This window comes from Saccostrea echinata, unplaced genomic scaffold (genome assembly GCF_033153115.1).
Source record: "Saccostrea echinata isolate AGI-Se365-2 ecotype Australia unplaced genomic scaffold, CSIRO_AGI_Sech_v1 ptg000003l, whole genome shotgun sequence".
Classification (NCBI taxonomy): Eukaryota; Metazoa; Mollusca; class Bivalvia; order Ostreida; family Ostreidae; genus Saccostrea; species Saccostrea echinata.
The window spans coordinates 2961421-2980122 of NW_026889752.1; the positions used below are offsets into that span (position 1 = coordinate 2961421).

Here is an 18702-nt window from a genome sequence, read left to right on the forward strand (position 1 = left end):
ATTACCATAGAAATATAGATCTGAAATACAGACAGACCCTGTAATTTATAAATCTATTTGATGAAAATGTTCTTGGTGTCTTTATTTTACGAAATAAAAATCAGAGAAACATATAATGAGAAGAGTTTTTTCATGCTTGGGAAAAAAACATCAAATTTTGCACTCCTGACATTATTGGGTTTGAACAAATATTTGACTCTCATTAATGCTGCTTCTTGTGATTTATATAAAAAAAGTTGATAGACATAATATTTTTAACATCAAATAGTATCAAACATTTTTTTTTCAAATTATTTTCTTTAATAAAGATAGATGAAGATCATTGATAATTATAAACAAAAATTGAAAATTAAAACTTTAGAACACGAAGATTCATAAAGTGTTTGCAACATCAAGTGGAAACGAAATTGTGCAATATTAATAGTCCAATACTTCATCATTAAAACACATGAAAGTATTTAAACTTGGTTTTATATCTTAAATGTTTAAAAAAAAACTAGATAAAATATATATTTAAAAGATAAAATATGCACTCCTGGCATACATGTATTTGAATATTATCAGAAAAGTCATTATTTCGAACATAAACCATTATTATTTATTTCACAGATCTTCAAAAAAATATTGAATTGTCAAAATGTCTCAAAAAGGTGTTGCTGTTCTGACATTTTTAGCATCAGTATTGGGTATAACTTTTTTGTGAATTGAGATATTAATGAGATACATGTATCTGGAAGGTATTTAGACACTATCTAAACACATATGCTAAGACATAGAAATTTATTCCCACTGCCCTGTATTTTAGTGCAGGCTGAAAATACATGTATGTGTTGTTTTTTTGTTTTTTTTTTAATTCACCCTAAACGCGTGGCAAGATTAATTACCTATTGTTTGCCATATTGGAGGTCAACATGCCAAGATTCCTTAGTTTTTGCAACTTGTCATGCAGGGCAGTGGGGTGAAGATAACAGTTTTTCTCACGAATACATGTTAAAAGAAGCTTCATTAAATTCATAATTTAGTGTTTTAAAGATTTTTGCCATTATTTTTCTTGCATTACTTATTTAAAATCGGTTGCTCTAAGGGGAAAATTCACTAATTTGACCTTCAAGATGGCGGCCACGGGAAATAGCTCGAAAGGAAAATACATCATAGGAAAACTATCTGAATTTTTTTTTCTAAGTAACAATCATTATTAATACGTGATTCTTGGTACATGAATGCCCTTAATATATATATAAAAAATTCTTGAACAAATTTTCATAGCAAATCAAAGTTCCAAGGTGAAGTTTCAAATCATATTTAAGTATTATTGTGACGCAGTATGTACTCTAAATAAACTATATTTTTTTAACTGTACGTTAACTATATTAATAATAAAAAATAGGTTTTACAACAATACATACAACATAAGGTACTTTGAAAAATTAACTGTTAACTCTATTAGTTTACATATCATTGATCTATATGTTTATCTCAGGTCGCACTGACCATCACAACATGCCGTGGCAATCTCTTTGGAAACGGATTTTGGGCTGAATCTAATGATTGGTCAGCCGTTAATGCCTTTGGTGATGACACTGCCAGTGATTTTGGTGATGGCATAGCCGGTGGTTTTGGAGGTCATTCTGCCGATGGTTTTGGTGGTCACACTGCCGATGGTTTCGGTGATGGCACCGCAGATGGTCGTGGTGAAGGCACCGGCGATGGTCGTGGGGATGGCACCGGCGATGGTCGTGGGGATGGCACTGGCGATGGTCATGGTGATGGCACCGGCGATGGTCAAGGTGAAGGCAAGGGCGATGGGCATGGTGAAGGCACCGGCGATGGTCGTGGGGATGGCACCGGCGATGGTCGTGGGGATGGCACTGGCGATGGTCATGGTGATGGCACCGGCGATGGTCAAGGTGAAGGCAAGGGCGATGGGCATGGTGAAGGCACCGGCGATGGTCGTGGGGATGGCACCAGTGATGGTCGTGGTGAAGGCACTGGTGATGGTCGTGGTGAAGGCAGTGCCGATGGTCGTGGTGATGGTACAGTCGGTGGCTTTGGAGGTGACTCTTCCGATTACTTTAAAGGTATATTTGGTGATAAAAATGCTGGTGACTTTGGAGACGGTTGGCAAGCCATAACAAGTGATGACTTATCCCTTGGGGGAAAACAGGACATAAAACATGGACCTGACATAGTCGCAGAGGAAAAAGTTGACCAGAACCCTTTCCACATTAGGTATTTATAATTTGATGATGTTTTTTTTTTTCATTTCCACCATTTCCTCATTTATACAGATAATTATACAAAATGTTGAATGAAAATCATACAAAGTATATTTCGTCGAGCTAGGCAATTTACAGAGCAACTCTGATGTTTTAGAGGTCTGTGTTTGCTCTGCTCCCGACTTGTATTGTTTCAATGGGCTTTTGAGCTTGATTACTGTTCGTTAACGTCGTATTTCATTGTATAAAATGCAAGAAATTCAAAAATATGTATTTCTTGCATTTCACTTTATGTCTGACATTGATGAATTGTATACTGAATAATAAAAACTGCCATCGTCAATCTATCACATTAACTGGACAGATGTCGACTGCCTTGAAAATGTTCTTCTAAATACTGGTATAAGCTAAGATTTTCCTTTAAAAAAACTCCACTAATGTGAAAAGATATTCCAAGTCCATTGTTGTTACCGAACGGTGCTACATGCCATCAATTTTAACATGGAAAAGTAAATTGTACTTAAACTTTCATAGTAAGAAAACAAAACTCACGTCGGGGATTTGAATCCCACTACGGGACGTGGAGACCGGTTGATACCGTTTTAACCAAAGTCTCTTGTCACAGTAGGTTCTGGAATGAAAAAGATCGTTCACTGCTCAATATCCTCACGAGCATTAATAGTCCTCAACCTGCATCGATGGCGTCATGATTTAAGTGAAAAAATGAAAAAGTTTCCAAGGGGAGTAAAGCAAAATAAAAAAAAAAAATAAAAAAAAAAAAAAAAAAGGAAAGCAAAAAAAAAAAAAAAAAAAAAAAAAAAAAAAAAAGAAAAAAAAAAAAATCAAACGTTTATAATTTATTAATTTAAAAAATGTTTATTAGTATAAGAAGAATTTCAGACTCTCTTATATTTGCTGACGTATTCAGAGAATTACACACACCATCTTCATTAAACGTTTTTGAATTTATTTGGAGATTTTTGGAGCATTTCCAATATATGTTTTTACGCAGCTTTTGACATGTAAATTTCGTGCACAATCTCTCGAGTTTGTCAAATGTTTAGAATGTTCAAATCAGTGGCACGTTTGTCACTAAAATTGCATTTTTAGCATTGAATTTTTCTTTTAAAAATGTTGTGTTTCTTGAAGAGGAATCTAAAATGAAGAATCGCTCACATTTAAAAAAAAATCTTTCGATACTTTGTGAAATCTAGTGCATTAATACGCATTTAAAAAGTGTATCTAACAAAATTTCAGATAATTCTGTATATGTTCTGCAAAAATCAAAGCAAAATCTTAAAAATATTTTTCGATTTCACTTTCGCAAAAGATTAATAAATTTGAATGTCTTGGATGTAAAAAGTGCATAACATTTATGAAAAGAATATTTTACTTTAAAAACAACTTTTTGTAGGCATAAAATACTCATAGTGTATTTCTATTTTTCAGTGCCTTATTTCAATTAAAATTATCAAAAGGGTTAAATTTCTGTGGGTTCAGAAAAGGACAGAAGCGAGTGTTACCAAATCCAGATCAACGTCGTCTGTTGACAAAGTCAGCTAAAGGAAACTTCAATTATAACGATTTTATTTTCAACACTCCATCAAGAGGGAAAAGATCCGACTCAAAAATGACAAGGTTGGTTGATTCTTCTCAATATCATTAATTTTGTAGAGTGTGCTTTGGTTTCCCTGTTAATTTGATTCTTCATTTAAGAATACAGTCGTGTTTCATTAATATTTCTGTTTATGAATTATGTTACAGTATACCATATTTATATATTTTATCTATTAATCCATTTTTTATCAAACAGGAAAAAGTATAATTTTACAGACAAAAATCATCGCTGATATGAGTTTTGTTATGTTTTTTTTTTTTTTTTTTTTTTTTTTTTTTTTTTTTTCTCGATGATGATACTTCTTTGGGTTCAAATGGTAGCTATGAAATGTTGATAGGAATCTTAATAATATGTACATGTACATTTTTTTTTTCATTTTTATCTTATACTATAATAATTATTATACTTTTGACTAGATACAAGATAGAAAATTTTTATTTTTTATGAATACGCGACATCATATAGGAAGCTTTTGTTTCAGAATAAAAAGCAAACGCAGCGGAAGACCTCACGATCCACATGCTGAATGCGAGTTCCTGGATACAATCGAATGCGATGCTAGGTCTAAATTTAGAACTATTGATGGTAGCTGCAATAATCTTGAACACCCACTCTGGGGAATGGCTGAAACTCCTTTAGTAAGATTTATGCCATCTGCCTATGAAGATGGTAGGTACAGTTTTATCAAGCAGTTCTTTTATAATTATTGACTGAACTTGACAAAAGTCAAATTTTCTCTTCAGTTTTTAGCTCACCTGAGCCAAAGGCTCAAGTGAGCTTTTCTGATCACATTTAGTCTGTAGTCCGCCTGTCCGTCTGTCTGTCTGTCTGTCCGTCTGTTCGTCTGTAAACCTTCACATTTTCGACTTCTTCTCCAGAACCACTGGGCCAATTTCAACCAAACTTGGCACAAAGTATCCTTGGGTAAAGGGGATACAAGTTTGTTCAAATGAAGGGCCAAGCCTTCTTCCAAGGGGAGATAATTAAGAATTTGTGAAAAAATTAATTTCATCATTAAAAAATCTTCTTCTCAAGAACCACTGTGCTTGAAAATATGAAACTTATGTGGAAGCATCCTCAGGTTCAAATTTGTTCAAATCATGACCCCCGGGGGTCGGGTGGGGCCACAATGGGGGATCAAAGTTTTACATAGGAATATATAGGAAAAATCTTCTTCTCAAGAACAGCAAAGCCATGACTGGTCATATTTACATGGAAGCATCCTCAGATAGTGTAGATTCAAGTTTCTTCAAATCATGACCCCCGGGGGTCGGGTGGGGCCACAATGGGGGATCAAAGTTTTACATAGGAATATATAGGAAAAATCTTTAAAAATCTTCTTCTCAAGAACTGCAAAGCCATGATTGGTCATATTTACATGGAAGCATCCTCAGATAGTGTAGATTCAAGTTTCTTCAAATCATGACCCCCGGAGGTCGGATGGGGCTACAATGGGCAATCAAAGTTTTACATAGGAATATATAGGAAAAATCTTTAAAAATCTTCTTCTCAAGAACTGCAAAGCCATGATTGGTCACATCCTCAGGTAGTGTAGATTCAAATTTGTTCAAATCATGACCCCCGGGGGTCAGGTGGGGCCACAATGGGCAATCAAAGTTTTACATAGGAATATATAGGAAAAATCTTTAAAAATCTTCTTCTCAAGAACTGCAAAGCCATGATTGGTCACATCCTCAGGTAGTGTAGATTCAAATTTGTTCAAATCATGACCCCCGGGGGTCAGGTGGGGCCACAATGGGGGATCAAAGTTTTAACGTAGGAGTATATAGGAAAAATCTTTAAAAATCTTCTTCTCAAGAACAGCAAAGCCATGATTGGTCATATTTACATGGAAGCATCCTCAGATAGTGTACATTCAAATTTGTTCAAATCATGACCCCCGGGGGTCGGATGGGACCACAATGGGCGATCAAAGTTTTACATAGGAATACATGGTGAAAATCTTTAAAAAAACCTATTTCTTAAGAACAGCAAAGCCATGATCGGTCATATTTATATGGAAGCATTCTTAGATAGTGTACATTCAAGTTTGTTCAAACATGACCTTTGGGGGTCGGGTGGGGCCACAATGAGTGATTATAGTTTTACATAGGAATATATAGGAAAAATCTTTAAAAATCTTCTACTCAAGAACAGCAAAGCCATGATTGGTCATATTTAAGTGGAAGCATTCAAATTCCAATTTGATCATTTCATGACCCCCCCCCCCCACTTTTATTTTTAAACTTTTCAACCTTTCAAGACTGAACTGATTTCTGCTTTTTCCTAGCCATAGTGCTCAGGTGAGCGATGTGGCCCCTAGGCCTCTTGTTATCCTTGTTTTCTTTGAAATTTCAAATTAATTACAAATTTACAATTTGGGAAATCATTGTAGGTAGAGGAGCACCTCGAAGTCGAGGTAAATCTGGGAGACTATTGCCGAAGCCAAGGGAAATAAGACTAAAAATCCACGAGAAAAGTCTCCCTAAGCATCAGCTGGAAAATATCAATCATTTTGGAATGTCGTTTGGACAGTTCCTTAGTCATGACATGTTAGAAAATATAAAATCAGAAAGCAAGTACCTGTGTTTTGCCTAAGCATTGCTTTAAAAATTGTAAAAGCACTGTAATTTTAACATATGGAAATTAAGCTATGGAAGTTTTTTATTTGATTGACGTTTTTTTTTTTTAATTATATTATCATGAAAGGAAAAAAAATCTTCGACCGTTTGCATTTTTCTCTAATTCATGAATCACGATGTATTATCATTGCTGGATTTTCATTATAATTCATGCATGAAAAATTCAAAAGAAAATCTTTGCAATTGATGAATGAAATAATCTAATATAATAATATATTTCAATGAAAACTCTTACGTCATCGTCGGAAATAAAATGAAAAAAATCTAACTTCAGCACCTGATGGTGAGGACCTGGAATGCTGTGGAATACACAAAGATGACCCAAACTGTATCATGCCTATTGATGTACATCCTAATGATCTGTTTTTTGGACAGTTTGGTGTGACTTGTCTAAATTTTGCTAGATCTTTCCCTAGCCCTGACCTGCATTGTAATTATGGTAAATACATTTCATATTTACTAAATCACGGGGATATCGTATTCTCTATGTTTAGAAAAAAATATTCACTCAAAGAAACCTTCTTGTCTCTTATACACAGGCATAAAACAAAAAACCATTGTCGAACCCTGATACTAGTATTCACCATATTCTTGGTTCTTACTTTCATAAATATATTCAATGTGATGATTATTTGTTTGATTTTATAAATATTATCATTAATTTTCTAGTTGTGTAAAATTATTAATGGAAAAGGCGTAATTGATCGATCGAAAGCGGAAAAAATGCTGCTTCACATAAATTACTGCATTCAAAAATGTCATTTTAGGCATCTTTATCTGTCTATAAAAGCTAGATATGCTTGAAGTATATCCTATTCCCGTATTTATATTTTTCCTATTAGATCTCCAAAACACAAACAAACAGAACAGAATTCATATAACAAAAAGTAGAAACTTACTATATATTAATATATTAAAGAAATTAATGAAAGAAATAAAGAGTAGCAAAAATCAAAATCAAACGTAAAATATATACTCATTTTGTTTTAAGTGTGACATAGTGTAGCGCATCAAAATTTTGTTGAGTCTAACATTCTGCTCTGTCTCGAATTCCTCGTTGCAAAGGCAATTTTTTTTCCTTCAGATACCCGACAACAGATTACGGAATATACCATGCCTATTGATGTCTCCTCAACCTACGGTTCTAATGTTGAAGAATATGAAGGCCTTCGGGAAAACTCTTCAGGTAGGTGTTAATTTTTTGTATTTAGTTTTTAAAAGAAAATAAAGGTGTTTTTTTTCTTGATATAGACAATTAATTTTTCTCATAATTTAATAAAATTGAATTCCTCCATCTAAATTACCGTACATGCGTGTGTTGTAGGGCTACTAAGAGTGCAAGACCATCCTGTTGATATGTTGGAATTAATGCCTGTGGATCCAGAGGGTGGGGAAGATTGCCAGCCTAAGAGATTCCAGTGTTTCCTTTCTGGTACAATATTCTTACTATAAGTATATATTTAACGTAAAAATATAAAATTAACGAATAAGTAACAATACTGGTATTAGAGATAATGATTCTTTGTGTGAGTATAAGTTGACGTTGTCCTAATACTTTTTTTTTCGTTATAGTGTGGTGTGTAAAGTTCCACCACTTCTTTTAGTGAGTAGGGCTACACTCACATACTACGCTCACTTGCTTAACCCCTTCATCAAAGTAACCTAAACCATAATAGGTGTCAATAATTTATGTATTTATTTATTTAAAATTTTATTTATTCGTTCAATATCTATTAATTTATCTTTATGTTTGTTCGTTCATTTATTTATTTAACAATTTACTCAATATTTTTTTTTTGGGGGGGGTCAAAATTTACCTCAAAAACTTGGGTTTACCTTCACTATTTGATTAACCGTAATTAACCTTTGTATGTTAAGATGAAATAGCTGCTTATTTTAATATATATTCATGTTACTTTAAAGTTTACATCATGATTGTAAATTTGTTATTTTATCTTCAAACTCACTGATGAATTTATGCGATGAAACTATCAAAGAATACTATTAATAACAATGCACTTTTTATTCTCATTTCCTTTTGATTTTATATAGTTCCGTTTTAAAGATTTTTTTAATCATACATTGTCTTAAGGTGATGGACGTGTAAACCAAAACGCTGGACTAATCATGCAACATACTGCATGGTTAAGGGAACATAATCGAATAGCCAGAATACTAGAAGACTTAAACCCCCATTGGGATGACGAAAGATTATTTCAGGAAGCAAGACGAATTGTTGGTGCTCAGTTTCAACACATTACTTACAATGAATACTTACCCGTCATCCTTGGCCCAGAAATTATGGAACACTTCGACCTCAACCCAATGCCACCTGGAGAGTATTTTAAAGGCTATGACCCAAAGGTGATGTTGATGATAAGAGCCGGCTTTATGGTGGCTGCCTTTCGTTTTGGACATAGCATGATAAATGACAATTTTGGGTTCAGAAAATCAGACGGAAGTAACGAAAGGATTCCTCTGAGAAAATTGTTGAATAATCCAGACGATATATATAGAGAAGAGGGGTTTGAGAGAATTGTGAGGGGCTTATATGATGAGCATTCACAAAGTGTTGACAGGTATGTTTCTGTATATATGAGTAATTCTTCTATTCGCTATTGAATGAATAGTGCAGTTTTATCTTGTTCATGAATTGCTAATTGTGTTGCGCAGTTGTTAAAACGAAGGTCTCACTTCGTTCAAGATTATAGCGAGGGAAAGTTCGAATCCCATGGTGGGATGTAGAGACCATTCCCTTCAAGCCCGTACAAATCTTGATTACAGTAGGTTTCAGCAAGGAAAATGTCCTCTCAGTTCATTTTGTCTTTATAACCTCGGAAAATGTCGTAGTTGAAGTATCGTTTTTTTATTTTCTATAACGATTTTTCAATGTATCGAAGTTTAACTATTGTATTTCAAAGTCTCAAGATTTTAACCATACTAAGTTATAGTATGAAAGTTCTTTTTTTCTATTATACTAAATCAAAATATTTTCTTTACAATTTTTCATATATTTTATATTTTAGTAGCTCAAATGTGATTTTTATCTGTATTCAAAAATTAGCATCTTTGATACAGAAATACAGAGATACTGATACTTTAATTCCCCATAAAATTCTAGAAATAAACTAAAAGTGAATAAAGGTTTTAAAATATCTTTATTTCACTACAGTACATCTATGTTGGGAAGTGCCGAGTACAGGTTCGAGTAATCCGCCTACCACCAGCAATGGGTAGCATCCAATTAAATGAGTTATGAATTCTTGAAAGGTTGTAGAGCAGACAAACAAACAAGCAAATGAATCAAATCTGACTTTAGGGAAATTGTATCAACAAAGGTCCCAATCGGTTTGAAGAAAATGTCTTTGTTTATACACCCTATAACACAACACATACAATATGCATGATTCTTTTAAATTAGGAAACATTCAACATACATATACATGTAGATTGTTATAGCTTGTACTTAAAATGAATCAACTGGGTTTTTTTTTTATTGTAATGTAATGCTGATTTACATTGTTCAAATCTTTTTATACTAAGTATTAATGTTCAAACTAACCTTTCCCCTTCTAACGTATTTCATAATGCGACAAATCAGCAAAATGAGACATTAATTTGATACGTTCTCCATACGCAGGCCTCAAAAGTGACCTCTAAAATTTAAGCACCAGATTGCTTTTGTCCAAACAAATATTTATAAATAGTATAAAAGCAATGCTCAAATATTTTGGAGCCGGAACATTTTTTATAGAGCTATCCAAGTTTGTTTAAGTACTAGTCAGCAAACTTCAATGTGTCAGCAAACTTCAATGTACAGATCTATATTTTCGAGTAGCACATGTAAGAGTGAGTAAATTCAACATCTTGAAAAAAAGAAATTTATATCCCTCATAAATTTCATCAATCATAAACAAGCTGGGCAACAATGAAAATAATATTTTCTAAAGCGTTTCACAATTTTGGAGAAATCTTTGTTTGTAACTACCAATTTGTCAGTCGCAAAGTCAATTTAAAACAGTAATTAGTCCCTGATTTCTGATGCTATATAAGCACCAATTAGAAATTTTAGCCAACACGACGACTGGATCAGTCGCCATTTAGAACCTTGTGACCTTAAGAAATCTCGTGAAATATATTTTTTTAATTTAAACTTTAGATTCAAGACAGAGGAAGTAAGCAATCATTTGTTTGAAGAACATGGTAAACCAGGAACCGGAAATGACCTCATCTCAACTAATATCAACAGAGGGCGTGACCACGGCGTTCCTGGTTACATGGAGTACAGGAGAATGTGCAAGTTGCCCACATCAGATAGTTTCTGTGGCCTCACTGATCACACAAAAGATGTGATTAATCTTCTTAAGAATGTATATGAGTATGTAGGCATGTTTTTGTGGTTCAAATCAAAAGAATGATAAGTGCTTAATCCTTGAAAAAGAAATATAGATATAGAAATATAGATAATTTTTGATTTCTTATACCTATAAGCAGTGCAATGTTATTAAATAGATCTCCCAGAAAAGGTCATTACAATTTGCATTAAACTTTTTCATCGAGGATTATATATGTATGATGAATGTGACCAAAAGCAATGTAGAATCAAAAGCAATTATTTTGAAGTCTTGTGTCAAATACTTCAAAAGCGTATTATTTATAGATTAATTTCGGTAAAATTAAAATTCAGTGATCGTTATTAAGTGTACATATTACAGTTAAGCAATTGAGTTCATATATTTTATATATATGTTTTTGATGATTTTGTGTTCTCGCAGACATGTAGAAGATATTGACCTATTTACTGGTGGGGTGACAGAAGAACCACTTCCGGGGGCTGTTGTTGGCCCAACATTTGCCTGTATTATTGGACTTCAATTCAAAGCTCTAAAGTTTGGTGACCGCTTTTATTATGAAAATAATGAAGAAAACACAAAATTTACGATTGAGCAACTTAATGAAATCAAGAACGTAACACTTGCTCAAGTCCTTTGCAGAAATTCAAACATAGGAAAAGTTCAAGTAGATGTTTTCAAACATAGGTAAGTGTTTTGTTTTAAAGGGTATTTATCTTCACATGTTTTCCCTTATAATGACCTAGTTAAGATGATTACAATTTAGTAAATGATTAGGAAAAGTTGGGAAGCTTAATAGACAGTGTATGATGTCAAAATTACATCTTTAACATATATACCTTAAGTTTATATGACTCCTTGTTATTATGTTAGACTTTAAAATACAAAGGCAAATAAAGAGAAAACATAAAAAAGTCCCTCTTAAATACATCTACAACCGATATTGAAATGCCTTTTTTAAATATTACGTGAAATAGACTTGATAAGAAGTATCAAATATTTCCTTTTCTTAATGTTTGATTTTTTATAAATTTTTAATACCGTAGAAATATTTTGTCATTCCTTACATGTACATGTATGCCTCTTGTATAGATTCTAATAAAGTACAAAAATATAAAATATTTGATTACAAGATAAAATGGTAATTTTATAAAACGTAGCTAATACAAAAATTAAAACGTACAAATTTTTATTTTTCAGATCAGCTGAAGTGAATTGTTCATCCATCGAAACAGACATTGATTTTAGTTTTTGGAAAGATACATTCATACCTCAGAACTGAAATTTAGATCATGCCATGTATCACTGTTTTTATTCAATTTCTTGTGTAATTATACAGCATTAAAATGACATGAATTTTGAATCTCTTTTTTATTGTTACGATTTTAAGTTGTATATCTTGCAAAGCTTATCTAAGCAGTAAGGGGGCTGGTCGGCTTGTCAAGACCCTTTTTTGACTACAAACCTGCAAAAGAAATTTTGTGTAAAATACAGGAAATTGCATTACATAATATATTCAGTATTTTGTTTTACTAAAAAATAAAAATGTTCCATGGATAGATAAATCATATTTTATTGGCATTGCCAAAGTTTAAAAGACATGAGTTAAATAAATGGTTCGAAGTATTCTTGAAAAGAAGTAGATGTAGGGGAGGGTCAAGATGACTGTAAGACTTGTGTCTCATGACAAACTATGCACATGCTAAATAGCAAACTTACCTCTCATAGGCCAAAGAGTATGCTGTACAAGGACACAATGAACTATTTCGAAAAGTTGGTGAAAGGTCAAGGGTCAATAACCCAAATATATTTAACAAAAGTAATCAAACAAAGCAATATCTATGGGCAAAACACAAAACCCTGCCTCTTATAGTTCTCAGGATATAAGATGTGACAGACGGAAATACGAAAACTTGATAGTTCTAAAGATTAGAGAGCCGGACAGATAGACAGACAGGCAGACACAAAAAAATCAGATTCAGTGATCTCTAAATGCAGATGTCTTGCAAGCGACACAAAAGTGGTTAGGTGCTTCCTGGTTTCTTTACTTTGGAGCAAGATGGCCTTCTGTCCATTTTTTTTTAAATATTAGGTCAGAAATATCTATAGTAATTGTCACAGCCTTATAAATGTAGTAAAATACAACACAACACGGCTGCTGGGTTCGATGTTTATATATAATATATATTCTACGATTATGGAATTTTATAACATAGAAGGAAGGGTGACCTGAAATACAACAGGTATTAAATATCTCTCGCCTCACTCACACTTTTACGCAGATCATAATTTAAATTTTATAGATTTGGATAATTTAGAAAATACTCGTTTTGAATAAAATGATCAAATAGATATTGAATAATAATTGAACCCTTAGAAATAATTTACCAATTATTTCTTACCATAATTCCTAGACAAAGTTCACAATTATCGTGAGATAAAGTTGTGTTGGGGAGAGAGAGCGTCTTCTCTCCCCAAAGTCTTAGGTTGGAGTGCTCGAGAATTAGTATTGGCGCGAATGCGCAGGGGACAGAATAAAACCAGTTTGACCACTTACACACCCGTACTCTCACTGACCACTCACCCGTATAAATGAATGAATGAATGAATAAGGCAATGAATGAACGAAGTAAATTCCGTAGTGAGAACGGAATTCACTAGTTATTATAATAATATAATGTCTTAGACAAATGTATGAATATGATATGAATGATAATTAGTAATATTAATTAATTAATTATAATTCACCCTGTGACATAATTTTTATTTACCAAACAACTGACTTTCAGACATCCATTTCAGCTTCCTACATTTTGAATTTGCTGTTACATTATCCACGTTTGGCAGACTGTGTATTTACTAGTGTACATTCTGCATGAGGAGAAATACGGGAATTTTTTTATTTATGATATATTTCAGTAATATTTTGACGCAAAAAAACAATTGAGGAGGAAGTTTACGTGACCTAAGTGATAATGTATCTAAGAAAAAGGAGCATATCAACTAAATACACTGTTTAAAAATCATTATAAATTTTTCCTGTTTTACATAAATTGAAATACGTGTATACTATTTTTATATAGCATTTAAATAAACTAAGGCAGTAAAATACTTTGCGTCACGTGACTCAAGTCATTCAGCCCAAGTAAGTAAATAGAAAGTGGCTCTCTTATTACATAATTTTAAGGATAACCCTCAACTTGGAATTTCCAAAGGTAAGATTAAATTTTTTCCAGGGAAAGGTATTTCAAAATTACAATCCATCCAACAGAATATCGGTCAAATCCTTTTGGCAGGGAAAATATATGAAGTTATCAATGAAACATTTTATTATTTAAACGATAATTACAGGTATGTCTAACGAACCGAATCTCATCGACACAATAAAAACTGGGTACACTGGTCTACGCTGTATTATCTGTGTCAATGACGAAAAATTATGGACACGAGGGGAGAAAAGCATAATGAAACTTTATAATATTCATGGGATTCTTCTGAAATCAATTGCAACCAAGTCTGGAGAGAGACCACATGACATAACATTGACAGGGAATGGAGATCTACTTTATACTGACGCCGAAACAAAGACTGTGAACAGAGTGAAGAACAAAGAAACAGAAGAAGTAATCACGTTAAAAGAGTGGAAACCTTACTATATCTGCAGTACCTTTGCTGGTGATCTCCTGGTCACCATGTTTAGTGATGACGAAACTCAGTCTAAAGTGGTACGTTACAAAGACTTTGAAGAGAGTCAGACTATTCAGTTTGATGGGGAAGGTAAACCTCTGTTATCAGCCGATTATCTCAAATATATCACTGAGAACAGAAATGGAGATATATGTGTAGCAGACTTTGGTGGAAGTGTTGTAGTCGTTGTAGACCAGGATGGAATCCTACGATTCAGATATACTGGTCATCCCTCTACCACTAAGGGACCTTTTAATCCATATGGCATCACTACGGACAGCCACAATCAGATACTGGTTGCAGACTTGTATAACAACTGTGTCCACATTCTAGATCAGGATGGACAATTCCTCCGCTATATTGATACATGTGATCTAGAAAAACCATGGGGTTTATGTGTAGATACCAAAGACAACCTCTTTGTGGCAGAGTGTGAAGGTGGTAAAGTCAAGAAAATAAAGTACATGTAATAAATCGTTTGGAACCGATTAATACCGTGGAGTCATTTAAGAACATATAGAAAAATTGCACAGATGAAACGGAATTAATTGAATGTAACTCCTAATCAAAACGTCCACGATCATTACTTGTCTCCCATCATTTTAGGGATTTCCTTTTAAACCGGTCCCGTGAATGACGTTTAAAACATAATTCAAAGAACCTTGCTAAAATCTAGATCCATATTTAAAAAGAATACAATAAAGTTTTTTTTTTTTCGCGTAAACCTGAAATACGAAAATGAAAGTTAGAGTCGTATGTCAATATATGTTCGAGGAATCGTTGTCATTTTGAAAAATTACACGGGGATGAGAAGCTGTAAATGTTTATTGCCTATAAATGAAGTAGTATAAGTCAAACATAATTATACAATTCCATTCAGAAGAAATGAATAAAAGAAATTTGCTTAAATAAATAGTTACTACTCGTACGGACAATATTATCGAACAATTTTATATACTATGAATTTTCGAAATAGTTAAGTTTTAAAGACATATGCATCAGTGCCAGTACTTCTGTTTAAGACTGCGGAACATTAACTGGCAAAATTGGAAATATGCAGTTTTCGTCATTTCCACCTGTTACAGTCAAAACATTAATGATAGAGAATGCAATGAGTGGGTACAATTCCGGGAAATCATTGGATTGAAATTCTAGTCTAAAATTCATTTTCAATCAACCTCAGCTTCGCTAGAGCGCACGGTGTTACTGATTGACCCAGAAGACAAATAATTTCAATTTCGGAATAGTTCGAAATTTATATAAATCAGAATTTTCTGTCCAGTGTTGTTCAAGAAATATAAAGAGAAAAATATTTGATTTCTGTTTGGTATGTGTATTTTGAAGGAGTGGGGGGAGGGGGTGGGGGTGGCTGATAGATCTTGAAAATAAATAAGAAAGTTTTTTTTTTAGTTTGGACAACCCCTCCCTCTTTCTGTTTGTCAAACATTTTGCAATGAAGACAAATCTGAAAAAAAGCTCTTGTCATCCTAGAAATAAATATATTCTGTCATGTGAAGGCATGATCTGTCTCGGCATTTTTTGACACCCCCCCCCTTTTTTCTAGAATCAAGTGCCCGGAAATTATAGGCTAAAAACTCATATAAATATGAATTTCAAACAACACGTATATGGGAAGTGAAATCATTTGTCTTTTGGATCATACATTCACACTTTGCGTTTGAAAACAGCTCAGGTAGATTGAAGAATTTCGACTCCGTGAACAAGAAAAATAAATCTGCATGCATGTCAGTGTTCATCTCAAAATACAGAATCTGTATTTCATTTTTTTTTTTAATTACTTAAATCATTATAACTTCAAACAGGAATTTCGATTCAATGTTTTCTTGGACGTTCGTGTCGAATTGTACCCCCCCCCCCATTTCATCGTCTATCATTAAACATGTTGACTGTAACAGATGGAAACGACGTAAGTTGCATATTTCCAATCTTGCCAGTTAATGTTCCGCAGTCTTAAATTTGTAAGTCAACTATTGACCAGAAAAATAAATGAGTATTAAATATTCACATTTTTACTGCATAAAATATAGTACATGTATGTAACAGTACGGCAGATAAAATTTTGCTCTCAGCAGTTACCTTAAATGTATAACTGAGGATCGAAATGGGGATCTTTAATGACAATGTTGTAGTTTTTGACCAGGACGAACCTACTGGTCCACAGACTGATACAAAGGGACCATTTTATCCATTTGACATCATTGCAGGCAGCCAGTGTCAGATACTGATTGCAGATGTGTATAACAACTGTGTCTACATACTAAATCAAGATGGACATTTCCTCCGCTACCATTTATAAAACCATGGGGTTTATGAGATACCAAAGACAACTTCTTTTTGGTAGAGTGTGAAAGTGGTGAAGGAAAGAAAATTAAGTACATGCAAAATTAAGTTCAATTGGGACTGAAAAAGACCGTGGTGGTGTCATTTAAGAAAAGAAACAACAATGAATTAGGATTTATATACGAGTACATATACTGCGTATATTGGATAAGAAAAGAAAGAAAATTGAATTGTTTTCACACATTATAATTTTGCTTGTCTTTCTGTATGTAGAGGTTTTCCTTTGTGCGATTTAGCAAAATAATTGAACTTGAGTACATCACTTACTACTTTAGGTTTTAAAAGAACTTAAAGAATACTTTTGACACTTGATGATACGAAAGTAAAAGTTACGGATGCACATGCAAATGGGTTTTTAAGAAATCAATATCTCGTACACTTTATCGGTGATTATATACTTAGTGTAACTGCAAAATTATGTATATGTTGGTTGCAGTTAAGTATATGTCAGGTATAGTAACAAATTGTTTTCTAAAATAATTTGATTTGCTTTGTAAACCTTATTATTCAACTTATGCATATACATGTAAAATAAATTCAAATACATACATTTATGAAAGTCAAAATTACAATTTGAGTTGTTTTCAAATTCCTGTATTAGTAAAATGTTAAATATGTGAAAAAAATTGTACTACTATGAAATATAAAAATGAAAAACACATTCTACCAGGGTATGTGCCATGTGTTTAAGTTAATTTGAAAAAAAGGGAATATGGGCAAACAAGGCGTGCAGAATGCCTATAGCTTCAGATATATAAAAATCATACTTAATTTGTGAATTTAGTATTTGAAGTTCTCATAATTGAAATATATGAAATTAGCACAAACAAACCTTTTCTGCGGAAAATTTTATCGGCAAAAATTATTCTATTAGTTAAAAAAATATTTATGATATTCTTGGGGTTCGAACCCTAGCAATAAAAAAAGTATCGTTTTCCTATGAGACTAACACGCTAACCATTACGCTACACAACTGCTGAAAAATCATGTCTGTAATATGGCCCTTGACTAAATGGACTTAATTATTTCTCGGGAATTTACAAATGCTGTGTAATTACAATTGTATCCTGTATTTTTAAAGTAAAGTGATTCTCTGCTCCATTTTTTTTTCGTTAACCAAACATGTATATTTTTACGCATACTTTGAGGAGAAGCTTTAAAAAGAATAAATAAATAAATAAATAAAACGGAGCGAAGATCCCTTCATATGGAAAAATTGAGTTATGAAAAAATGACCTTTTAGCAAACTTTGGTGTGTGTATGCTATTTCAAAGACATATAATCTCAATCTTTGTGAGATTTTTGCAAATTGTGGAGGTTTTACATAAAGTATACTTTAATATCAGATGAAATATCAAAGAAAATATTGTAATAATCGAGATTTAATTTTCACCTTCATATTTGTCGCACCATAGGCATTTCGCTCGCCTTGTTTGCCTTTTTTGGGGGGAGGGGGGTAGTTTTGTTGTTTGTTTGTTTTTTCTATATTATTATTTCATGTTATTATTACACATGTATATCAATAAAACACACACACACACAAGTACAAACTTAAATGTAGGATCGCAAAAATACAGATCTTGCTACAGTGTAGCACATTTTATTTAAGCTACAATATACCATGTTATTACATCACAGGATCATTTAAAAATCATCTATTACACTAGCTACAGATTAATATACTCTTCCTATTTCCATTAAATTATGAAACTTTCACAATTGTTCCCATTTTAATGAAAAGAAAATATTACTGCTACAACGAAACACATGAAGGAAGACAACCCTCACTGACGTAATGATTTCTAAGTAATATTTATCTTGGCATT

The 18702-nt window shown here is 32.9% G+C and overlaps 2 protein-coding genes across 2 annotated transcripts; both read left to right on the plus strand.

Moving 5' to 3' along the window:
- The first annotated feature begins 637 nt into the window (after positions 1–637).
- On the plus strand, positions 638–12110 carry LOC133178673 (chorion peroxidase-like). The gene is made up of 12 exons (XM_061313394.1): positions 638–679; positions 1481–2229; positions 3666–3854; positions 4316–4503; positions 6230–6409; positions 6751–6915; positions 7561–7662; positions 7801–7908; positions 8569–9055; positions 10636–10854; positions 11252–11515; positions 12029–12110. Exons 1-12 carry the CDS (start codon positions 638–640, stop codon positions 12108–12110), a joined length of 2775 nt encoding a protein of 924 aa, XP_061169378.1.
- A 2071-nt stretch (positions 12111–14181) lies between these two features.
- LOC133178674 (protein lin-41-like) lies at positions 14182–16832 on the plus strand. The gene is made up of 2 exons (XM_061313395.1): positions 14182–14956; positions 16666–16832. The coding sequence occupies exons 1-2, from the start codon at positions 14182–14184 to the stop codon at positions 16830–16832; spliced, it is 942 nt and encodes a 313-aa protein (XP_061169379.1).
- The last annotated feature ends 1870 nt before the right edge of the window (positions 16833–18702 follow it).